This window comes from Motacilla alba, chromosome 1 (assembly GCF_015832195.1).
Source record: "Motacilla alba alba isolate MOTALB_02 chromosome 1, Motacilla_alba_V1.0_pri, whole genome shotgun sequence".
Taxonomy (NCBI): Eukaryota; Metazoa; Chordata; class Aves; order Passeriformes; family Motacillidae; genus Motacilla; species Motacilla alba.
The window spans coordinates 39,414,274-39,440,416 of record NC_052016.1 but is presented as its reverse complement, the minus strand read 5'-3'; the positions used below and the strand labels follow the sequence as shown (position 1 = coordinate 39,440,416).

Here is a 26,143-nt window from a genome sequence, read left to right as displayed (position 1 = left end):
GATATGTAAGAGTAATTTAGTTGTGTGAACTGCAAAATACATTAAACTGAAAGGGTGAGATAGTGGCCTGTGTTTTAAAAATATGCATTTTATTTAAAAAAAACTCAAACACCATAAGTTCTGATGATTTTTAATTGCATGATGGGGGTTGTCAGCAGGGTGGTGTTTACTGCATGACTCTTTTCTAAAGAGATTTCAAATTACTTGTGTTATGGAGCTTGCGTAATGAGTTGATTTGATATTTGTCAAATGTTTAAACTTTTCTTTGTATCGCCCTTCCTGTTTGGAAGGGAGAGGTTATCTTCCCTGCTTTAGCATAGTCCCCCCAAATGGGAGCAGATGCAGCTTCTGAAAATGTAATGTCTGAAGTACTGGGGTTCTTTGCCTGTGCCTGGTGTAGCTGATGAAATTGTAGAGGCAATTCTCATCTCTAAAATAAAAAGTGTGGAGTTGTGAAAAACAAACTTGGATAATTCTTGATGTTTTGTCTGATAGTTGGCGGGTGTCTTGGATATCTTTTCCTTTGGTGAAACCAACTTGTAGGGCCTGGTCTGTGGTCTTGGGCTGTGGTACACATTATTACTGGTGTGTTTAACATTTTTGGGAAAATGGCTGCAGTGACTAGATTTCTCTACATGATTTTTACTTCAAGTAGCCTTCAAGGTGGTGTTTTTTAAGGGTCCAAGTCATTAAGTTGCTGAACACTGATGGAGAACTGAAGGGGTTCTTCTATTGCTGAATATCTGTAATTTACAATGGTATGTAGTTTTCCTTGGAATGCAAAAGGATTTTGATTTCAGTTTGCAATGTACAGTTAGTTTCACTTTTGATACTAGCATTGCTTTACAGTGGATTTTCAGTGACATAATAAAATCTAAAGAAATCAAAGTGCTGGGTTCATTCTCCTGAATTTTTTGGAAACTGAAGCAAGTTTTAAATCTCAATTATGACATAAAACCTATTTGTAACTTCTCTTCGTATTACTTTTGCAGTCAAGTAAGGGAATCAGTAGTTTGAGGGTTTCCTTAATTATCTTTAAAAATGTTTTGATGCTCAGCAGTTTAAAAACGTGGGGGTTTTTTTGGGTTTTTTGGGGTTTTTTTGGTTTTTTTTAAGCATGGCCTATATTGTCTTGTCTGAAGAGTTACTCTTGGGAGATGCCAGCAGAAGTTACTTCCTTTATATTAGGATCCCCAAGGAGAACAAGGAGCTTAAGTTTGGATGCTGTTCAGTAGTTGTATAATAGTCATATTTTCTTTCCTGTTAACAATTAGAACAGAGTACTTGCTCATTACTAAGGCAGCAAGGTATAACCTTTCCATACAGGAAGGGATGCTGAGCAGATGCTGACAGCTAGGAAGCTATCAGTTATTTCTTAGAGACTTTTTGGATTTTTGTTGTTACATAGACAGCACTTGAACTTCACTGTATTACTTCTCCTTAACTGAGAATTTCAAGGCAAATAGTAAGGACAGCAGTGCTCAGGTATGAATAGTTTTCAATAATAGTCTGATTAATTGAGATATCAAATTAACCTGTATTAGTAGCATGTTAGGTGCTTTAACCAACTGTACACAGGTTGGGATTTAGTGGGTAATGTAAAACATACTTGATTGGGAAAGTAAGAATGTATGGTGGTGATTCACCCCTCACTATTGAGTAGTGGGATAAACTGATAGATCTGGAAATAGTCTGCTACTTATAAAAGCTCTGTGATAAAATAGCTTAATTTTTCTGGCTGGTGGCTCATTTAAAAGTTGCAACCATTCAAATAAAGTAATATGAACTATAGTTATCTGGTGAAGATTTTATTTTATGAAGAATAATTATCTTGCCTTTATGGGTGCTTATTCTTGCTTTAAGTACAATGTTGTGACTAGGGTTGCAGTTTTGACAGTCTTGAATGTCTTAGGAAGAAGTAAAGTTGAGTGTCTGTCAAGATGGTGACAGTGTTAACTCACAAAATTTGCTAGTTGATATGCCTCCAGAAGTAAATTGGTTTTTGTAGGGTTTATTAAAAAGCAACTGCTGTGATTTAACCCTAGTTGGAAGCTCAGCCCTGTGCAGCCACTCACTCACTGTCCCCTGGTGGGATGGGGGAGAGAATCGGAAGGGTGAGTGACCAAACCAGTGGGTTGAGACAGGCAGTTTATTAGGGAAAGCAAAATGAGGAATTTGTTCACCACTTGCCATGGGCAGGCAGCCCTCCAGGACAGCAGGGCTCCATCACGTGTAAGGGTGGCTTGGGAAGACAAATGCCATGGTTACCGATGTTCTAGTCTTTCTTCTAGCCCCAGCTTTACATGCTGATCATGGCACCATATGGGCTGGATATCCCTTGGGTCATTTGGGGTCAGCTGTTCTGCCTGTGTCCCTTCCCAGCTCCCTGTACACCTCCAGCCCCCTCACTGCTGGGGTCTGTGAGGAGCAGCAAAAGCTTTGGCTCTATGTGAGCACTGGTCAGCAATTACAAAAGCAACTTGGTGTTCACAGGCACAGGTTGCCCAGAGAAGCTGTGAGTGCTCCATTCCCTGGAAGTGTTCGAGGCCAGGTTGGATGCGGCTCTGAGTAAGCTGGTCTGGTGGGAGGAGTCCCTGCCCATGGCCGGGGGTTGGAACTAGATGATCCTTACGGCCCCTTTCAACCCAAACCATTCTAGGATGATCAACACTGTTTTGAGTACAAATCCAAAACAAAGCCCCATACCAGCCACTGTGAAGAATATTAACTCCAAGTCCACCACAGGAACCCAGTATATGATTTTAGGTGGAACTTCTGGTGGCTGAGAGCTGTCATTACAACTGCATTGCTGTACTTTTAGATGCAAAACTAAGGTAATGCTACAGATCATTCTGCATTGTGCTGTGGTACTGCATCTCCTTTGCCTCTGCTTGCTTCCAAAGGCAAAACTGCAAACTGGAACAAATTATCACAGGAGAGCAATACTTGTTCTCCTTGTTCTTACAAACATATGCTGTAGTGGCTTTTTTGTTTGCTTGGGATTTTTTTGTTTAGTTGGTTTTTTTTCCTTGGGTCTTTTTTTTTTTTGTTGTTGGGGTTTTTTTGAGACAGTTATTATTTGCAGTAGAAGTTGCAAATTTGAATAGTAAAAAATGTGGTAGAGGGGAGCAAAAACTGTATTTATATTTAGGGCTGTGTTTAAGGAACCATGCTATCAAGTCATCACCTCCTTTGTGTCGGTAAATAGCTTGAGAATCGGTATAAATGTTAATTAAGCACTTGGTCTCTTGTGAATGAAAATATTAGTAGAATGTTAGCTCGCACAACAGAAATCTAATTTTACACATGACTACGCAAAACACTCGCTGGTTTGCCAGGTTCCCTAGTGAGTGAATGGGAGAACCTCTCCCAGAGGTGAATGGCATCTTCCGAAGTGTGCTAGGCTGCATTAGCTCATTGATTTTTGCAGGCTTTTCTTAGCAGTGTGGCGTTTGATTTGTTCTTCATTTAAATGGTCCCAAGTACACATGCTTTGTGTGTTCTTTCAGTAAAATTGCATCACAATCTTGTTGGTGAAGACCCTGCTAAGGGTGGTCTTGAAAATAGCAAGTGAGTTTTGTGTGGATTTCCAATCTGAAGCACTCTTCCATACTCTCGCTGCAGCTCAGACTTTTTTATCACCTTTGACTCTTGGCAGTCACCCTGACAGACTGACCTAGCCTGGAAGATTGTTGCTTAATTACAGCATGAGTGTGTTATGTTTGTTTGGAGTGTTGTAATAAAACCGCTCTGCACATGTTGACCAGGGTTTAAATGATTTAAAGAAAGGCATGGTGAGGTGCAAGTGCCTGGTAGGAGGTTCATTTTTCTGTATCTTTTCTCCCCTTTTCTGTCTTTATAATGAGTGCTTAGGTTAAGGGCAGGCAGCTTATGGAAAATCTGTGCAAACCATTTATAGACAGTACCTGTTACTACATCGTTGACCTGAAAGAAAAGTCTTTGGGGCTATCAGAACTTACTACCAAAGCAGCAAGTTCTATTTTATAAGGTGCTGTGTTTTTCTTGATTCTGCTAGACATCTAAAACATTTCTTAAATTTATTTGGATATTGAAATAATTTGTTTTCAGTAGGTTATGTCTGTGTTTTTTTATTGTCATTCCAATACCTCTGGAAAGCAATAGAGTGTTAAGCTCAATGGTTCTTAACCATTCTCTGAAGAAGTTAACTATTAACGTTGACTTAAAACTGCTGTTGAATATATATATATATATATATATATATATATATATAGGAGAAAGATACCTGAAACTTTGTAGCTGTTTAATATAACAAGCAAAGGCAACTCTATCTAATGACAAGGAGCTTGACAGACTTTCAAGCTCAAGATTACCTGTGTTCCCAATGATAAAGGTAGTGAAATGGTGTTCTGTTAATGTGATTGATTTTTTTCTTGTATTTAATGTTTGATAATCAAGCGTGTTTGTGTACTATTGATCAGAAGTTACACAGTTTGATGTGACTCTTAGGTAAAGTTGTGATACGTTGCAGTAACTTGTAATTTCCACAGATGATTGGTTAGTATTAAAAGTAGGTGATAAATGTGATATGGAAGTACTGTCAAACATTGCTTCACTTTAAATTGAATAATTGATATTGTACAAAAGATTTATTACCTGGTTGCAGTGAAGAAAGATTAATTCATGTGGTGTCCTCTTATGTAAATGGCCAAGTTCTGACATACAATGTTTGTAATGTCTGTAGTGCTGGGTGGGTGGAATTTATTCTCACATTGTATATTGCTGCGTCTTCCTCAATAAGTGTGTGGCTATATTGATATAGAAGCTTTCTTCTGCCCTAAACTGTATCAGGAGGTAATGCTTTTCATCTGCTCTGCAGGCCTGAGTGTTCATGTATTTTCACACCCTGTGAATAAGAAATTTTAACTGCTCTTCTGAATCAGTCAAGTAGTTATCACCTTTATGCAGGCTGACCTGACTGTGTTTGTGGAATGTAAGTATATGATCATGCCTTCCTGCTGCATCTAGGGACTGAACCAAAACATTTATGTCAAAGCCATTAATCCACCACCTGTTAGTAAAATGCTGCATTTTTAACTTAGCAGCTAACTACAGGAGAATAAAACGTAGCTAGTGAACTTCAGAACTTGTGTATTTCTTCTGTGCTTGTTTCATTTTTTACTGTGATGGAGACTCTACGCTCATATTCCTAGACACCAAATTAAATAACTTGTTGAAGGTAGACTCCAGTGGCCTGGAGATGATATCCTCAAACAGCACAACAGGGTTAAATCTGGAGAAAGTAAGTAGCAAGATCATTCTTGTACCAACTTCATGGCAAATAAGTCTCTAATGCAGAATAAACGTGTCTGGTCTACACGTCAGTCAGTGTAGATTAATCTGATGTTAAGGTCAATGTGCCACATTTACACATGCTTTTTGATCATTCAGTTAAGGAGTGAAGTTTACCTTGGAAATAGTTATGTCATAACTATTCCTATTTTGTTAGTTTTTCCATGGGGAGACTTCACACCTTTATATGTGTTGAACTGGCATTTCAGTTCATCCCGGTGTGCTTTCGTATTTATGCTGTTAATGGAGTTTTAGGTAGACCCCACATCTCTACAGTTCTCCAGCGTAGAAGCCAGGAAAACACTGTGCTTCTGGTGAGAGAAGCAGTTCAGTCTCTTGCCAGTAGCACTGCCCATCTGAAGGAGATGGCAGAACGCCATATGGAGTGGAAAAAAGGAGCCTGGGACTCTGCTCTTCAGGCACAGATGAGCTACAGAGCATCTAAGGCCCCCTCACAAAGCCCAGCCTTCCTAGGGATTATGCAGATTCTGTTGGAGCATGTGTCTCCATCAAGGAAGAGTGGTATGTTTTCAGTAGGTGGCTTTATTGAATTCCAACACAGTTTGGATGGTACAGAGCTAGAGGAAAAGCTTCTGATATTACTTCCAAGTCAGAGTCTTATTCAGGACAAGTGAATATTCTACCAGGAATATTGGTGGAAATTCTTGTGGCCGCTCTGAGATGGTGTTCAGTGAAAGAAGCTCCATGGCAGTGCTGTACTGTAGTACATTTGTATTGGGGAACTTCATAAACATCAAAGTGAGTTGTGTGTGACTCCATTATGACATGTAAAGTGGAAGTTATGTTTTAGCCAGCAATACATCAGCACTTTGCCTTGGCCAACTTTAGAGGTTTGCAGAAGCTCTAAAAGTTTCTCAGAATATTCTCGCTGCACCCATCTTTGTAGCTCAGGGTCTTCCTGAGTTTTCAGCACTTACCATGAACTTCTTTTCTCTTGTTTGGGATTACTTCAAGCTGTATTGTGTAGTGTAAGAACAGTTAGCTGATAGACATTACAATTATTAGTGCCCACTGCTTGGTACATGCACTTCTGAGCTCATCCCAAACCTGACATTTAGATTACAGAATCACAGAACAGGTCAGATTGGAAGGGAAAACAGTGGGTCGTGTGGTCCAACTTCTGTGCTCAATCAGGGTCATCCTAGAGCACATTGCACAGGATTGCATCCAGACAGTTCCTGAATAACTCCAGCAGAAAGCTCCACAACCTCGTCAGGGCAGCCTGTTCTAGTGCATGGTCATCCATACAGTAAAGAAGTTCTTTCTCATAATCAGGTGGAACTTCCTGTGCATCTGTTTCTGCCTATTGCCTTATGTCCTAGTGCTTGGCACCACTGAGGAGAGCCTGGATCTGTCTTCTTGGCACCCTCCCTTTAGATACTTACGTACATGGGTGAGATCCCCTCTCAGCCCTCTCTTCTCGGGGCTGAACAGGCCTCAACCTTTCTTTCTAAGAGAGACTGCAGTCCCTTAATAATTTTCATCGTCCTCCACTGGACCTGCTCCAGGAGCTCCATGTCTCTCTTGTACTGGGGAGCCCAGAACTCCAGACATGGCCTTACCAGGTCTGAGTGGAGGGGCAGGATCACCTCCCTCCCCTGCTGTCAGTGCTTTCCCTAAGGCATCCCAGGTTACCATTGGCCTTTTTAGCAACAGGGGCACTGCTGCCTCATGGACACCTTGTTGTCCACCAGCACCCCTGGGTTCTTCTCTGGAAGAAGCAGAGCTGCTTTCCAGCAGGTCAGCCCCCAGCCTGTGCTGCTCTGTGAGTTTATTTTTTCCCAGGTGTAGCACCCTGCATCTGCCCTTGCTGGATTTCAAAAGTTCCTCTCTGCCCATCTCTCCAAAGTGTCAAGGTCCTTCTGAAGGGCCGCACAGCCCTCTGCGGTGTTGGCCACTCCTCTCGGCTTTGTGTGAACTTGCTGCAGAGTAATCTGTCCCTTCATCCAAGTCATTGATGGATAAGTTAAAAAATACTGGGCTCAGTATAGAACCCTGAGGGACACTGCTAGTGACAGGCCTCCAACTAGACCCTGTGTTGCTGACTATGACCCTTTGGGATCTGCTGTTCCACCCCGCTGTCTACTCATCCACTCCACACTTCCTGAATTTGTCTATGAGAATGTTGTGAGAGACAGTGTCAAAATCCTTTGCTTAAGTCATGGTTCACAATATCCACTGCTTTCCCCTCATCCATCTAGTTAGCTGTTTCATTGTAGAAGCCAATTGTGTTGGTCAAGCATGATTTAATGAGTCTGCTGACTACTCCTGATCACAATGACAGGAAGAACTCTTTTGTGTGGGGTGAAGCAGAGGACAGGAGCTACCGAACTGTCAAGAAGGGGCAGATGATGGGAAGATGATGAATAGATAGCCACAGCATTCTCCATCAGGTTATGTGCTCACTGCTGTCTCAAAGCCAGTTGTCTTGCAGTTCTTTGGAAGAACCCATTTAATATCAAGGTCTCTCTCTGGGCCATACAATGCTTCTTGGTACAGCTGTGTTCCTCCACGTTCATGGCAGCTGGGAGCCGAGGGAGGTATTCAGGACTGTGTTATCTGCCATTGTTGGAACAAGCGTCCTCTGGTATCCTTGCAAGACAATCTCTGTTGTGCTCCTCTGGGAGGAAAAGCAGGAGTATGGCTGGCAAGAGAGCTGAAGTTGCATTCCAGGAGTATCTCCTGATGCAGGCAGTGTGCACTGGGAATGCAGTGCTCACTGCAGGGATCACCCATCCTGTGGTGGAGGAGCTGCCAGGCTGCCTGTGTGGGCTGTAGTGCTGTGGAGCACCTTCCCAGTGTGCTGCAGGCTCTTCATTACTCCCTACCTGAGCATTGGTGATGGGGCACAGCAGTGCAGCAGTGTTTGATGGTTGGCTGTTGATGTTTCTTGAGTTCAGTAAAATGTTTAAGCTATTGAGAAATGATAAAACTTGTAAAAGGTGTGTATATTTTTTTACGTCCTCCAGCCTTGCAGTAAGAGTATAGTGTTCCAGTTGTGGAATAGCAAGTTCTGTGGCAGTCCATTACACTAAGCTGATCTTTCTACCCTATTTCATTACCTTTTCTCCTCTTCCATTTTTTCTCCCAATCAATGAACTTTCCTTTGCTTCAACTCATCTATAAAACTCAACTAACATTTTAGCATTAACAGGTATTAGTAGCCTCTAGCATTTGTCAGTCTCTCATCTGTTCTCCAAGAGCTAAATAAAGCTCTTAAAGCTCAAGTAGCAGAGAATTTCTGAGAACTACTGTAGAAATTGTGACCGTGTTGATGTCTAGTGGTCTGGGGAAAACAATTTTCTTAAGTGAGAGGAGGCCTATTTTTTCAAGATTCTTGTGTTTCAGCAGCTCTGCTTTAGTATTCAGTTTCTTTCCATTATGATAATGTAGGTCTTTTAGTACTTCAGAGAAAAATGCTGCTTATACTCTTGAACTCACAGGCTTGATTGATTTTTGAAGAATGGAAATATTTGATATTAAGATATTTGAAGCAAATTGGACCTTACCTACTCTGATGTCAAAAATCCTCTTCTCCAGGGAAATGGGACTTCTCAGCATGAAGCTCTGCCTGGTCTTTTTGGTTGTCTGGGGCTATACCATTTTTCTATCCTAACAGTTGTCCTGAACCAGTAGTATACTGAATAAAGCTGGTTGTTTAGGTTTGTGTGTAAGTAAACACTTTATTTCCTAGTCTACTCAGTGTCCCTCTGGTACTGCCCTGGCTATTTTCCAACTCATCTGCAACTATCTAGGAGCACCAGTGCCAAGGCACATTTATTGCCTTTTAGTATTAATGACTACCAGGATTATAAAGGTTTCCTCCTGAGAACAAACTGCGATGGTTCACAAAAGCTGTATTAATTAGTGAATGATAAAGTGATGAAATTTTAGTTTGATCCCAGAGCCTCCAGTGTGGTGTTCTTGTAGTTATCAACAATATATTGCAATCCAGCATCCAAGGTGGAGAGGTGTGTGATGGGTGCAACAACAACAAAAAGGAACACTTACCCCCCCTCCCGGTATTGCCTGGAGGTGGTAGTTAAGAGGGAACCAGTTTAAGCTGGCATAAAGTGGCCATGTGAATGCCCTGCTTTACAAAAGACACTTCCATTAACTGGCAAAATGATCCCTTAAACTGTATATCTAAGATTATACAAAATCTGTAGCAGACAGCATTAGCTGACCTCCTAATAACATGTTAACACTGTGTATAAAGGTTAAGAAAGTTTAGCAGCAGGTAAGAAACAAGGGAGCTTTTGGAAGACTGACCTTAATAAAGGGAGACCAGAAGGAGTAGCTCTAAATCAAGGAATAAAAGCGCTATGTCCTAGATGATGGAGCATGCTCACAAAGCTAGTAGATGTCTCTGAACGCAGTTGGGACAAATGGGAGTAGGATGGTGAGGATAAGCCTAAGGGCTAAGGGTTGGTTTGTCTGCTGAGTAGAAATTGTTTGAAAGGTGGAAATCTAACCCTGCTGAAATCCAGGAGAACGTATTCATAGCTAGCAGTAGAAAGAATGAAGCTAAAAAGCCCAAGAGGAATTTGCAGAACATGTGACAGAAAAGTGTCCTACGTAAAAAGAAGAAAAATCTAGGAGACGTGGATGGCTAAAATCATCAGCCACAATGCAATGATTAAAATAAGTAATTACTGAGAACTTAAATAACCTCTTTGCATAAGGTGTCATTATTAGACTAATTTGTGATATCTTGGTTCTATTGCCTTTCTGGCAATAATGATGAAATATGGTAAAACTGACATACTAGGAAATTATGTAGAACGCGGTTAATAATGTGGAAGCACGCTCAGTTGCGTGAATTAGATATTATCTTGGCTTTCTGAAAAAGTTTAGCAGTATAGCTGGTAAAAAAAAATACATGTGTGTATTTGAGTAAAAAAATGGAAACCAGAGTGACTAGCATGTTTTAAACACTTCAGCAAAGATTTAGGAAATCAAAAGCAAGGAGCTTTTACATCTAGTTTTCATAAAGTTCATGAAATCATAATTTCATAGTTCTAATAGTTGTAGTAGTCGTTCTCCAGAGAGAAATATTCTGCTGTTTTCTTTTAAAACCATGGATAATTCTTCTGAAGCAAAGATAGATGGCTCCTGTTTGACATATGCTTACATATAGATGCAGTCTTTTTAAAGAGGTCACTGATTAAGGTGGTTGACTTGGCGTTCCAGAGCAACCTTATGTGGCATGACCCAGATAGTAACTCTCATGCCCAGCCCTTTCTTTGACGTTATTCTTTGTGGCAGGAGGAATCAGGTGAGGCATGGAGAATGTTTTTAGCCTTTGCAGTCTACAACCCAGCATGTTAATGCAAACTGATGTTACCAGTGGTCTGTGTTCTTGCTGTGGAGGGGCTTTGCTTTCTGTCCAGGCCTGACAACCCTACCTGGCAGAAGGCTGGCAGAAGGCTGGCAGAACATGAGGAGGTGCATCACTCCAGCCATTCCAACCACTGAATGTGAGTCAGTGTCCAGAGGGAAAGCACCATCATAAACCTTAAACTGATTAAATAACAGGAAGTTGGTTAGAAAAATAGATTATTTTTATTGCTCTCTATATATACTATTATATACTGTAGTATAAATAAAATAGAATTACTAATTTATTTTAATTTTTTTTTTTTATAGCATGGGCAATTAGTCTCATTTGCCAAGAAACCAGAAGGACATGAGTTATTTTTAAAAAGATCAAGGTTATTTTTAAAAAGATCAGCCTAAGGGGTAACACTGCTGTCAATAAAATAGTATTACCAATGGGCAACAAAACTGCAAATGAAGGAGAGTTGTAAGTATATATCATAAAGGAAAACGTTTATAACAAATACATCCCAGCATATTTAAAATTAGCTGTTAGCTCAACAAAATACTCTAGGTAGTATTGTGGTAATTCAGGAAAGTATGCCTATTAACATGGACATGGAGTTTTAAAATTAACAAAATAACAGACAGCATGAGGAGTGGGCAGAGAATCATACTAAAACTTGGTGTATATGTTATTTTGAGTATGTGTATCTACCTCTTGTTTTGTTGTTTGCCTCTGTCTTGATTTTAGTGCTCAGCGGTGGCAGCTCCACCTTGGAAGAAAACATGGAACGCAGAGGGAGGAGGACTACATGACAGCTTATACTGTTGACATCAGAGGGCATTTTTAAAAGTATTCAAAGCAAGGCTCCTAGAGTTTTGCATTCCTTTTATATTGTAAAACCAGAAAAACGGTGCATTGAATGAAACTCAAAAGTTATTGAGATTTAGATGCCTTTCACATATTCTGTAATTGCAGCTGATTGCTGCAAATTATTATTGAGGTCAGAGCCCAGAAATATTTAGGAATTGATGAATGTTGAGTTATAGTGAAAATGTTTTAAAATAAAACTAAGGACCCGAAGTTTCTTTTGTGTTAAGCCAGGCTCTATGAAAAGGTGATTTAAAGCTAACCTAGGGGCAGGTAATTTTGTTACATGTGCTGTGGGTTTTCTTTACACACATTTTGAAACAGCAGCTGGTGGTCACTATGACATCGAGTGATATGCACCATGGCTCATAATTCTTCTTTTCCAAGTGCCATGCTCAGCTGTTCCTACTGTTCAGTGTGTTTGTCTTCCTTTCTGTCTGTTTTGTCTTACATGGGAAGGGAAGGATTTGATGGCAGAAATTTTATGCTTTCAGATACTGTTGGGTTACTTTGTGTGTGTTTGCGTTACTTTGTGGCACTTTCCATCTGTCTGCAGCCCAAGCCCCCAGGTTCTTCCCAGTTCCTGATAGCATCTACCTGTGGTTGTGTAGGTTGGAGGGTTTGTATCCTCAGACATGAGGACTGAGTGATGGCAGGGATTATGGGAATGGTAGCTACAAATCCAGTGTCCCTCCAGGCTGTTACCTTTGTCATACTTTCTAGTTCAGATTAAAAGTTGTGTAAGAGGTGGCTGATGGCAGCTGAGCCTGAGTTACTCAGAGGCAACAGTGCTGCCAGTCTGGCAAAGGGGTCTGAGGCTTTGAGGCTGCCTGGACAGACAGAAGATCATGTCGACCCTGAAGGTAACAGTCTTGGCTCCCCTGGGAAGCTGCAGCAGCCCCACAGTTACAACCATTTCTTGCAATTAAAGGAATTATGTTAACAGGGGTAGATATTTTAATAGTGTTGACAGGTCAAAACACGAGTTTGCTCATAGAAATTCATACCTAACAGTTGGGTGTTTCAAGGAATGAAGCTTCTGTGAGTCTTCACTTTGTGCATGATTCAGTTACCAGCTCTCCAGAGGACATAAGTGGTTTGCTTTAAGTCTAGAGCAGTCTTTATTTTAGATCTAGACTTAAGGAAGTTGGTGAAAATCACACTGTGTACTACTTTATGTACTACTAGCACTTTGTCAGACAACTGTCTTGGACAATTCTGCTGCTTAAATTTCTATTCTTACATGCTTCCTGGGTTTCATTAGACATAATGGACAAAAAGTTGCTACTAATTTTGAAATGATTTAAAAGAACCCTCAAATTCTGTGCTAATTGGGTTAAAGTTGTAGAATTCTTTGTTTGGGTTCATGAATTCAGCTGTAGAATGACTTTCATCCAGCCATGTGACTGCTACCTTTCACAGAAATCTTTGTCAGCTGCTAGAAATGTTCCTCTGTTATGATTATTTTGCCCAAGTCTCTGAGATATAGTGCATCTCATTTTGGATATCTGATATTTTTATAAATTATTTTAAAATTTCACTTGCACTGCTGATAGATTAATGAACTGATATTACCTTAGAGCAGACAAGCAAGCAGTTACTTACTTCCAGCTGACAGGGAAGCGTGTTCTGCATTGCAAAATGTCTTGCGTTGGCTTCACCTTCAAAGTTTGCTTATCCTGATCCTTAAAAAAACCTCATGCTCACATAATGCTGCTGCCTGTCAAATACCAAATGCTTACTGAGTAGTACTCAAATGTTTCTGCACCAGTTCGTTGCTGTCGGATGTTTTGAAAAGCAAAAAATGTGTGTCTTTGCACTGTAGTTTTTTTCTTGTACTTCTTTAGGGTCCAGTAAATAAAAAAATATTATGAAAGAAATAATGGTTTGTAAGACTAGGTTTTCAAAAAAAAGATGTATGCAGTATTTGACAGCTACTGTCAAACTACAAAGAAATATTTAGCTGTTGCTATGGTTCAGTAAAATTGTTGGAAAATGAAAGATAAAATGGTGAATCCCTGCATATAAATGAGTTTTATTTGAAATACAGGTTGGATCACCAGTGACTAGAGAAAAAAACCTACTATTTCTAAAATTAAATATGAAAAAGGACAGAAATGTCCTTGTAGTAGATGCATGGAAGTGGATAAATATTTGGGATTCTTTGGTGTTGTGGGGCTTAGTCTTGGTTTTTTTTGTTGGTTGGGTTTTTCCATCTGAAGAGAAGATTGAGGAATTGTAACCTTGGTAATGAAACTTACTTTAGAAAAGTGGGTTTTATTCAACCTGAGTTTTTTAATATTGCCTTTTTATTCAAGTGAGAGATGTGGGAGATAGTGATTTTGTGGTATAATCAACATCCTCCCTCTGTTAATGCTGTTAATATTCACACTTGGACAGTACCTGAGAAATGTGGCAAAATTGACACCAGAGGGATGTTTCTAGTAACAAAACAGAGTAAGGGATTAAAATGCATTTAGTTCTTTTCATTTAGTGGAGGGAAAAAGGACTTTTATTCAATTTATCCTCTAACAGAAAGTGTTAAAAGCAGCTTGTTATGTTCATTATAGGAATAAAGCTAAATAAAGCTTCTTAACTACTGATGTCTACAACTCTATGCTCATGTGTACTAAACACTTCACTTAGTTCACTGCACTGAGGATGCTTTTAGTTTAACATAGCAGGATATAAGCTTTCATGTGAAGTTAAATGCTGCCATGCTTAGACATTTGACTTTGTCTGCTGGAAGTGTTTGTGCACAGATAAAGTGTAGGAGCTAGAGTCAGATCTGCAGTGGTAATTCTCTGTTTAATGGGGAGCGTAAGGGCTTAGAGAAGGGTTTAAGAACAAGATGTGCCCACCCCCAGTACCTGATAATACTGCTGTATCTTTAGGATCTTTGTCCACTGGAAAAGGTGGTTTTCACTGGAAAAAGTTGCCAGACACTCTATAACAGAATTAATTTCTTCAAGTGTATTTAGCAGAGCTCTAAAGAAGATGTTTTACTTCAGGATGGGCTGGCTCTTCCTGAAAGTGTTTCTCTCTGTGGCTTGTAAAAGGATTATATGGAATTAGCTCAGGTGTCAGTATCTACATTTGAAGATATCTGTCAGGTGCTTAGATGAATCCTACTGCTATGTTGCTGCCCTTTCCTATTTTGAAAGGCAAAATATCTGTAAAATTCCAGAAGTTTGAAGTAGGAATGAAAATTCAGGTTCCTTTTCACAGGAGTTAGACTCATAGCAATTCTTTTCTAGTTGCTTGCCTTCTGTCTGGGCCACCCTCCTAGGAGGGAGTTGTAATTTTCATCCGAGAGTGAATGAAGACACTGAATTAAATTTTACCACTTCAATGGCTGTGCACCTTCTTAGTGTTAGATCAAAAGGTGAGCACGGTGAACATTGCCATCTCAACTTCTTTTGCTTACATCCTTTCTGCAAGTGTGAGCCTCCATGACTGCAGTGGCCAGCAAGTGCCCCCGGATTGGGGTGACCCTGAAAGATGGAAAAGTCCCTCTTCCAACCCGTGCCTTCAAAGAAAGACTCAGTAGTCTTCTGTTGTCTGTTCTCAAAGTAGTTTATTGTTGGTTATCTAAAAGATTCTTCTCCCGAACTGCTGTGGCCCGTTCAGCAGCTCAGACAAAGGCACACTGCCCTCCCAGGGGGCTGGTGCCATCTTTTATATCATATATTACGTACTACATGTTTATACCTTTTCTCCAATACCTACTGTCTATATTGAATGGTGACTTTCTACTCTAAACCAATCTGTGAGTGCCAACATCACCAAAGACATGGAGGTTAGGAAGGAGAAAGAAAGAGGACAGGCACACCCAAATCCCTCCATCTTAGAACCCCCTGACCCCCATGTACAAAACTTGGACTCCTGCGTACAAGGCTTAAAACCCCCCTGTACAGCACTCAAAAATCCTTCCTTTCACTTTGTGACTACTTCTACTACAATATCTAAACTTTTGTGACTTCTTGTTCTTCCTGCAAAGTTGGTAAATTGTTCCATGGGTCAGATTCAAAGCCACAGGGGTTTCTGGCTGCATGCCAGGGTCTCAGATGCTTTTGACCTGGGTCTGGAACATCCGAGAATGTCTGCAGGACATTCTGAGTTCCGACAAGTCCAGACCAACATTGGGATGTAAATCCTCCTTTTTCTACTGGAGAGGGGTTGCGCTTCCGAATATGTGCCTCTCTAGCATTTCTTATGGCAGAATTGGATCAAGCCCTTTGATCAACCTGCTTGTTCTTTTTGTTAGGGCTCTTAACTCCACTTATGCTTTCTGTACGACAGCTTTGTGCCTAGCACAAACAGAATGGGCAAGCGTATTCTGCAACATGCTCCAAAGGCTGGCTCCCAGTGCCTGAACTGGGCATGTTGGTGCCACCCACTGCAGCTCATCTCTGCCTGCTTCTTCCAGTGGGAAAAACCCAAACTATTGAAATTTCTCTGAAGTGAACTTACCCCAGTGTATCCAGAAGCCATGGAGATGCGTACTTGGAGTGAGGAGCCGTGAGCACATTAGCATCTACTAACTACTAAAGTGTAATCTTTACAATTTTCACCTTTGTCATACCTACACTTTATTTGAGAATTGTAATTACACAGTCCAGGGCTAAGGAAGGAAATGAGGAGAATTTTCTGTTTGCGGTTTAAAAGTCTTGGTTGTATTGGAGACTGGGATGCACCAGCAGGCAAGAGAATCCTGGAGTAATTTTAGTTTCCTCTTGTATCAGCTAGAATGAAGCGAGAATGAAAGATACCTGTGCTGCAGTGTCTTCGCTTTCGTGGGGTGTGGTCCCACCAGTTTCAATCAGGGTTTGCATCTGCCCAAATGAAGGATCAGCAAGTCAAGTGCACTTGGTTTTAGACAGTAGAAATGTGCGGTGTTGTCACTGCATGTGAGTTAACTGCCAACAATGGCTACCAGTGACAATTTCAAATGTTTTCAGTACCTGTTTTTGAGGGCAGTCTGCTTGTTTGCATATTGCTGCCACAGCTTGATTTGTCTTACTTGCTCTTCATATGTCCTAAGTTTGTGGATTGGAGCCCATTTTTTATTCAATACATTTTTTGAGTCAGTGAACTGGGCTTTCATTTGCTGTCTTTCCTGGACTATTTTCAGTTTCTAAAATAGATTCTGTGCTATTCTTTCCTGCATTGTTTTCAAAGCAATTTTTTTTTCTTCTACCTCCTATTCTTTTTCACTGCATGGTACAGCGTGCTTTTCTTGCTAAATTTTATGCTTTTTTCTAACATCAGTGCTGCTTTTGTTAACCTTTCTGCTGTTCCTTATAATATATTAGCTTAAAAACTCCCCAACATTCCTAGGCACTTAATAGCCAGAGAATGAAATAGGGGGTCTGTGAAAGATTTAGCTGTCTTCTGTCTGCTAAAGGGCTGCTGAAGAACAGCTCTCCAGTGATTTTGTTTACTTTGATATGGCCTTTAATTCCAGCTTCAGGAGTTACGCCGATGACAATGGAAGTGATTTTTTTAATCTGTTTCATATACAGTGAGAAGGTGACTGATGGTAGTGTGAGCATTAGAAGGCAAAGCATAATCAGATTGAACTGCAGACAAGGAAAGATTGTAGAATAAAAGATATGGGAGGAAAGGGTGCTCAAGGTGGTGCTATGGGTTTAGGAAAGAGTATTTGGGAATCTGCTTCTCAGGAAAGGACCTGGGGGTGTTGGTTGACAGCCACTGAACATGAGCCAGCTGTGTGCCCAGGTGCCAAGGAGGCCAGTGGCATCCTGGCCTGTATCAGCAGTAGTGTGGCCAGTGGGACCTGGGCAATGACTGTCTCCCTATACTCAGTGCTGATGAGGCCATACCTCGAATTCTGTGTTCTGTTTTGGGCCCCTCAGTACAAAAAAGACACTGAGGTGCTGGAGTGTGTCCAGAGAAGGGCAACAGAGCTGGTGAAGGGTCTGGAGCACAAGTCTGGTGAGGAGCAGCTGAGGGAAGTGGGATAAAAAGAGGCTTGGGGGGACCTTATCACTCTACAACCTCCTGAAAGGAGGTGGTAGCCAATTGGAGGTTCGTGTCTTCTCCCAATTAACAAACAATAGGGCAAGATTAAATGGTCTCAAGTTGTGCTGATGAGGTTTAGTTTGGATATTAGGAAAACTTCTTCATGGAAAGGCTTGTCAAGCGCTGGAACAGGCTGCCCAGGGAAGTAGTGGAGTCACCATTTATGGACATATTTAAGACGTGTAGATGAGGCACTTGGGAAGATGGTTTACTGCTGGGACTTGGCAGTGCTGGGTTGGACTGGTACAATGAGGTCAGGATGCAACTCTGCTAGCAAGGTCTGTTATGCTGGTGATGCAACTTACTAAAAGAACTGGGGATAGAAAAGGCATTTTGGTCCCAGTTCAGAGCACTTTCCATGTTAGTCATGATTCGTTTGCAAGCGGCAGTGAAAGAGGTGGTGTGCTGGGTTCCTCGCATGGGAATGTGTAGGAGGGGGTTTACCAGCAGGATAAAAATCTTACCTGTGCTGGCTAATGTTAGTGTGACCCCTGTTCTGAATAGTTGAGGTAAGCAAGAGTCTTCTAATACATATTTGTACAGACAAGAGAGATAAATGTTCTTAGATATTTGTGTGAAAATGATCTAGCTGGTGAGCATCCAGATTTCAAAGTACTTTCCTAGGATAACAATGTCATTTAAATGTGAGCGTGGTTTGTTTGTTTGTAATGCCTGCCAACAATCTTTCTAGGAACAGGATATAAAACTGCTACTTGGTGACTTGTTCGTTCTGTTTTGATCTGTGGTTTAATTACAGCATGTTTAATTGCTCTTTTCATTCACTCAGGAGGCAGAGCAGTTTCATTTTTCCCCTTTCCTGTGTGTCTTTTTTTTTTTTGTTTGTTTGTTTTTTTTTGTAGGCACACAGTTTGGTAGGATAATACTCATCATATGTCTCAGAAAATAAGATATTTAGATTGTCCTTTCAAACAGAAACAACTACTCTTTTTCTCATGAGGTCACATTATTGTAATTTATTATTTTTGTGCCAAACTTGCTGCATGAAGATGGGGCTCCTTAGTGCCACAGTTTTTTTATCAGAGGTTTACTGAATTTTCTTGCCTGGGTTCAAACTAGGGAGTTTTGTCTTTCCATTTATTCATCATGCCAGGTTCATACCAAGGCTGCCATTTTTCTCTGATCTATAAACTTCTGTGAATAACTAAATGGGTCACACATTTTCCTTATTCTGAGTTGAGATAAGAAACAAGTTAGATAGTTCTTCAAGAAGAGTACTTATGTTATAGATCAGTGCTGATGCCAAAGGGGAGATGCTGTTCCCTTTCTTTTACTCAGTGTTTGTTAGTTGTTTAATGAAACAGATTAGTTCTAGACTTCTAGATTAGTTTCAACCAAAGAGAAGACAAGATGTTTGCTGCCTCAGACTGCTTGTGGGACTTCACACAGAAATTAAGGAGAATATTAAAGATGCTGGAAATGTGGTCACATGCCTACTGGGGACTCTTGTGCCTTTTGAAAGGGATGCAGCTGACTGGTTTTAAGCAAATTTATGCCTAAGGACCTGTCTGTACAGGGAATTAACTGCATGGTTAGTGTGATGAGCTAAGTGGTATGTTATCATAGAATGGTTTGGGTTGGAAGGGACCCTAAAGATCATTCCAACCACCTTGCTGTGGGCCAGGACACCTTCCACTAGACCACACTCCTCCAAGCCCCATCCAACCTGGCTTTGAACATTTGCAGGGGTGGGTCATCTACTGCTTCTCTGTGCAGTCTGTTCCACAGTGGGCACCTACTGATGTCTGAGGAGCTGCTCTTGCCTCTGTGCCTCCAGGACAGCTCCCTCCGGCACTCACAGCAGAGCGATTTGAACGGGGTGGAAGCCGTCTCCTATTTGCCATTAAACTCCACGCAGGGTGCCCGTAGCTAATCCACATCAGCTGTGTGCCGGTTGCTGAGAGCTACCTTCCCTTAGCAGAAAGGAGGTGGGAGATCATTAATGATCTCATCAATCTCAGCTGTCCTCTTGCTCAGTGTGGTGTTATTTGACAGCGCAGTCATAGTGTGCAGAGGTAATTTTGGTCAAGGTAGAAGGATGAAAAAGAGCATATGGTTAATGGAAATATTTGTTGTGTGAGTCATTTTATTTCCTCCACTTGCCAAAACAAGTTAGCATGGAAAATGGTTTACTAGTGTAACTGGGAAGACCTGTTTGTGTTTGTGAAGCGTGAAAACTGCCAGTGGCCTTTACATCCCAGAGTTTTATTTTTTGTTCCCTTTGCCCCGGGTCCCCCCAGCACTAAGAGTTCAGTGTTTTCTTCCTGGGCCCCAGAAGGAGGACGGTAGGCACAGGCTTTGTAATCCACATCAGTACCAGGTGCTCTGTCTACATCATAGTTCCAGTCCTCCTCTCTGTGTCCAGCACTCCAGATCTGCTTTTATACCAAGGTTTTTTGTTTATAATAATTTTCAAAATAACAGATTTCCCCATCCTCCTTCTGGACTCGGGACTTTGTCATATTTTCTGTTTTCATCTGCTGTTTCAGGTTTTTTTAGGTGAGTTGTAAGCCTTTTTGTTTCGGCAGGGAAAATAAATAGGGGTGAAATGAGGTTATGGTTACATGAGAAGTTGTCTTTAATCTGTGGTTGTGTAGGTGTTTGAAAGTTACAGCTTTTCTAGCCAGCTGATGGGGTTTTCACATGTTTGTATGTTTTCTGTTCCATTTCAATTATTCTGATGTTCCTGAATTTATTAGACATGTGACTGATGTATAGGATGCTCCCTGAAATGCTGGGGTAGACAGAATAGTGTTCAAAGGACACTTGTGTGAGGCCCAGATGACAACCTCCGCTCCAGGGAAGTGTAGGGTTTAACAAATGGGCTGAACTCCACCAGAAGCCTTATAATTGTTTATGGTGACTCATTCTTCCTGGCTTATTACTTCTTCCTATGAAAAGTATGTATTTTTTAATACCTAGCAGAATGCACCGTGCTTTAATTATAGCCAATTCTTTGAAATATTTGTACAGCACTTTTGTAAAAAAAGAACTGCTCTTAGCCCTGTGCACAGTCCTGGTGTTTTCTCCACTGCTTAAGCATGTTCTGAGAAGGTTTTAGAGAACTCCTGTATTAGTTTCCAGAGAGATGAAAGTTTCATAAAAGTTTGAGAATATAATTAATATTTAGAGGGTTTTTTTAATATGTTCCATCGTGGTTTTTTGACCAGAACCTCACGCACAATAGCAGTTATACAATGCTGTGTATTGTTCCTTCCCTTATGTGAAATTTTTACAAATGTGGAACATTGTTATACACTGTTATACTCCTGAAATAAGTGGTGCAGGTCCCCTGTGAATGGAGATGAAATTTTGCAAAGGAGATAGTAGTCTACTGTTGTATTTTGCTGAAACCAGTGACAACCCAAAATAATTATATTTTGCTCATTGTCTTTGGTGTTATGTTCTTTCTCTTACATATAGGATAGAACAGTGTTGTAAAAATGATCCTTACTGATGTCTCAATTCAATGAACTCTTGTCAGGAATTCTCTCTATAGTGAACAAAAGTTAATTTATAGTTATGCAGGTTCTGTGCATTTCTGAGAGGACTGAAGTTTTAGTTGTGTTTACTAGTGCAATTTTACTCCGGGCCAGCTGAGTGCTTTGGGAGAGATTTGCTACCACTCTTTAGCCTTCCAAGGCCATCTCCTTAGCTGATGTTTTTGGACAAGTCAAGTGTACATCCTGTATTATTTACAGTTACTTTGGATTTAATACAGTTTGTTTCTCAGTCCTGTAGGCTTCTGCTCCTGTGGTTATTGGGGCATGTGGCTGGTCAGGCTGCACTTCACACAATCCCTAGAGAGTAAACTAGACATCAGTTTTCTCCTCCAAACCTCCTGCTTCCTTCATTACACCAGGCGTGTACTGTGGGATTCCTCTCAGCAAAGGGAAGAGGCGAAAAGCCAGCCTAGAAATCCAGTTAGTAATATTGCATAATACGTGGAAAGCATCTTGAAAAGGTAGTTAACAGAGAATGGATATGAAGTGTTCAGTGAAATTTGTGAAAGTAATCACATTGATGCATCATGAAGATCCTAGAAATACAAGAGCTGAAATGCTGAAATTGAGACAAGTGACATCTCTGTAGATACTAACACAACTCACAGGAAGTGCTGATCTAAGAGCATGCATATTACTCCAATTTTAAAAATTTTTCATATTCTCCTTTTTTTTTTTTTTTTTGCTAAAACTCTAGCAGAAATTTTTGTGGTGACTGGGAATTTGATTATTTGAAACAAAACACCTGTGCTTCTTCAAACTAGGATTCCTATCAGTACATACCCATGAAAAGGTCTGATTAAAAACAAACAAAAAAGGGTGCTGAACAAAAGCTTTGATTCAGCAGGATTTTGAATACTCTGGCTCAGTTCCATGTCACACAAACACAAGCAGAGGTTTAATTGTATAACTTAAAATAGATAGAATTGCTCATGTGTATAAAAGTGCTTTGTGCTTAATTTTCTTAGTGCTAGCTGCTTGGCACTTATTGGGGTTAAGACCTTTGATCTTGTTCCTTTAAAAATAGGTGTTAGTTCAAAATCATGAAAAGCATCAGTTTTCAGAAGAAGCAAGGAGAGGTACTAGGTGTCTCAATATGTAATGGAAATATTATATGCAAATGGAATGAAAAAGAACAAGCCAGGACTTGTTGCTTATGAATTATCTATACTGAAAAGAGGTCTCTTTGAGGATACCAGGCTGGTACTTTTTATATTTATTTATTCAAGGAGTTTGTGCATGAATTTTTTTTTTTTTTTTTTTTATTTCTGAAACAACACAAGCATTTTCATCAAACTGATTTTTTAGCAACTCAATATGTTCGCCTGAAAGTTAAGGTGTTTGATTGAAAGACAAAGAAAGGTTGGGTGAATTCAACTTAGATATTGAAATATTCACACAAGTAATGTATAAATGAGTAAAAGAACAAACATCTCAGTGGTATCTACTTGAAAACAAACACACTTTATGTCCCAGCTGTTTATCCTGTGTCAAATAAGGCTACTGGGCCAGCAGAAAAATCATAATCATAAATTATGAGAATAAAAATTACTGGATTTAAAGCTTTCAACACGTGTGTGCATTAAGTACTGAAAATGCTTTTAGAACATAAAATTGTATGCAAAGAGTAGAGAAATAAAAATACTTGGAAAGTTAATTTTTGAAGGTTTTCTCAGCAAATTACAGATGAGAAAGCGGATGTCACTGGGCATGTAGAATTTCATTAATAATTATCAATTACATATTTCTTAGAAGCTATGCTATTCAGTAACTTATAAAATCAGTGTTCTGCAAATTTGCCACTTGGTGGTGCCAAATTTATTTATAAATCACAGATGTGAACTGAGAAAAGCTGTTGGAGTTGTTTCTGAGGCGTGTACACTAAGAGATACATAATTTTTCTTGGAAAATTTTGATTTTGTGACAGCACTGGTGCAGCTTTACTTGGCAGCACTTCTGGCAACCATTCCTCAGGCCCCATATCTGAGATCTCTCTCTTGTACTGGAGGGACAGAGAGGTTAAGTGTATAGCAGATTTTCAGGAACATTTCTTCCATACCATGCACCTGGCAAAAAATAATTTGGATCCAGTGATATTCCAGGCATGGTGCAGAGTATGGAGATTCTTTGGGGTTGCTGGAGGCAGCTGCAGGTGTGCTGCTTGCAGTATTATATTTGTGGGTGTTTGACTGGAGTAGTTCCTGTACAGTTGAGGTTTTTACACTGCCAGAATTTCCACAGGTTTGTCACTGAACTCTATATCCTTGAATTGAGGGATGATGATTATCCTAAATGTAAATCTAAACAAAAAGACTCATTATTAAATTAACCTTCCTCCATCTCTCAGTTGCAGGGCAGCTCTTCAGCAGGCTTGAAGTTTCTGTTTTATTAAAGTGTCTTAATTTGTCACAGTGTTTCAGTGTTACCAGTGTTTTGCATTGAAGAATATTTGCACCAGACTTAACAACTTCTTTTTTTATTTTTCTCTCTCTTAATACTACAGTCCCAAAAGAATTGGTGGAGCTTCACTTGAAACTGATGAGAAAGATTGGGAAGTCTGTCACAGCAGACAGATGGGAAAAATACTTGATCAAGGTACGGTATGTTGTATTATTCTGCAGTGCTGGAATATGGTTGTGATGAGCAGTTGTGTGAGCAAGCCCTACTGTGAGCTACAGGAGCCTTGGGCTGTGCCAGCATCAACACGCATACATCAGATCCCAGCTTAACTTGCAGTCTGCCTAGGCTTGTGAGAATAAGGTTTCTGAAAATAGGCACCATCTTCTGCATGTGAAAGAGTGCCCACCCTCATAATTGGCAGGAAAATACTTTCTTGAATGTTAAGACCCTAAATAAAGAAGATTTAGTAGCCTACAAATGGGTTAAATTGAGTAGAGATTTATACAGTAGCAGTTCATTGTATATCACTTGTCTGAATATGATTTAATTACTGTGATTTGGCTGATACTCATACAGGAACCGTACAGAGGTCTTGTAGCATGTGTTAATAATAAAAGAATGTATTGCAGTGATTTATATCTGCATGCTCAGAATGGCACAGCTAAGATGAAAATGTAATTGTGCATCAGTAAAAATAGAGCATCCCATTGCTTTGCATAATTCTGTCTTGGTATTTTAATTGCAGCTGTGTCTTTGTTGACACTTTACATACAAATAGTTTCCAGTGTAAATAATTTACACTGCTTCAAAAAATAAAAATATATGGATAGTCAAAATTAATAGGTTACCATTTCCCTTCTGGATATGTTCCCTGTGTCTTTTAATCCACAGAATTGTAATCTTGTTATTGTCTGTACAGCCGTGATCACATCTTGCTTAGAAATACAGCATCATGGTAATAGCAACCGTACAAATAATGGCACTTGGCAAATCCAGCTGCAGGTGTCCCCCTTAAATGCTGTCTGTAAGCTCTACAGAGATATGAATTTGTCTTGAGGTTTGTGTACCCTTTTAGATGATGATGTTTTTAAGGCTGGGAATGTCTTGAGGAATAACCTGCTAAAGGATCTTTGTTAATTCTGACCCGTTAACCAACTGTAAAGCATTGATGATAATTTTAAAAATAATAATGTAATAATTTGTGTAACTTGTGTGTACTTTGTGTATTACCAACTACTGTGGTTACTGAATTGTGTTAAATTCCTTAATAAACCCAAAAACCATTGCAGCAAACTGAGAAAACCTAACTCTGGCTCATGAACTTATGTACCCCACTGGAGCCACTTACCAGTTGTGTGGTAAGCAGAAAGCAGGGCGATAAAACAAGTTTGAGGGAGTAGTTTGGAAAATCTTCTTCAAAGCAGTTTGGAAATTCTTCTCTTCAGGGAAGCAGTAAGGAAACCCTCCCTCACACCCCTGTTAAGACCAAGTAAGTGTTAATAAATTCTACTTCATTTAACAGTCTCCAGAGCTAACTTGAAGCTTATTCTGGCCAGTGGTTCAAAGGAACCTTGAAGAACAAAGGAATTTGAATATAACTAATTAGAAAGGTATGCTAATATTGTCCCCAATTTAAAGGAGGACGATTAATTTAGAAAAGCAAGGAAGAGTATTGGGAAATGCCACAAAAGCCAGGAAAAAATGAAAAGGTGTGAAACAACTGAGAGCATTTTTCCTTGATGCCTGCAGTATTGTTCCACATATTATTGATTACACTCTGAAAGGCAAAGTTGACCTGGTTTTTCTTTGTTAGAAACTACTGATGTGTTGCTTTGATAAAACAGGGCTTGATATATGCTAGATGTTCTTATTTAGGCAGAAACTTTACTGGAGGGCATTCTGACTTACATGCTCTTAATATTTATGCATGTGTGTATTATTATATTTTGTTTATATACCAACTAATTATAAAATGTGCCTCACTTGACTATTGTGCATATAAAGAGTATCATAAAAATTGTTTCTGTGCTGTGGCTGGTATTTCACCACATGGATATATTTTGGGATAGGAAGTGAACATGGTAGTTGAAAGTTCTTTCCCTTCCCTCTTTTGGTGGTGAACCATCCAAGTTGGATTCACCAGCATGTGCACTAGTTTTTTATGGAACAAAATGGCTGTAGGTCTCTGTGAGTCTGACTTTTGTTCTCTGCACAAGGAGTGTCTTGTGGTCATGTGTGGCTGAGGTAAAGAATTGCTTGGTCCTAAGCATTCCAAAAACCAAGAGGGACTGTCCACCTTGGCTGATTTTGAGAAACATGTAGTGAGGTGACATTGCACTGTCTCCTGACAAAGTGTTTTACTTAACTATTGTCAAACATAACTTACATTTTTATACAGAGAAGATTTCTCTGCATTGCTCCATCTGAAACTTTCAACATAAAATCAGCACATTCTGAACACATTTCTGATTGTTGGAATTCAGGTGTTTGTAGTCCTCCCACACAAGGAGGCTCCTCTGTCAAGGAGACTCCTCTTTCATGTTCCTGTTTTCCTTGTTTAAAGTGAACATTTGGCATGGTAATAGTGTTGGATGCCATCATAGCTGCTTTGGAATTATTTGAGAGAGATGTT

General features: G+C 40.0%; 1 protein-coding gene across 2 annotated transcripts in view; it reads left to right on the top strand.

Annotated features, from left to right (window-relative positions):
- The window catches only part of RSF1 (remodeling and spacing factor 1), a 68,495-nt gene that overhangs the window by 2,064 nt on the left and 40,288 nt on the right, over positions 1-26,143 (top strand). Inside the window, exons 1-2 of one of the 2 annotated variants that reach the window (XM_038136407.1) lie at positions 4,286-4,972; positions 23,615-23,706. In XM_038136407.1, the coding sequence (XP_037992335.1) occupies positions 4,942-4,972; positions 23,615-23,706 (123 nt within the window). In that variant the 5' untranslated portion in view covers positions 4,286-4,941. Of the gene's footprint in view, positions 1-4,285; positions 4,973-23,614; positions 23,707-26,143 lie in introns of those variants that run through there. The other variant, XM_038136401.1, reaches the window with a different exon arrangement.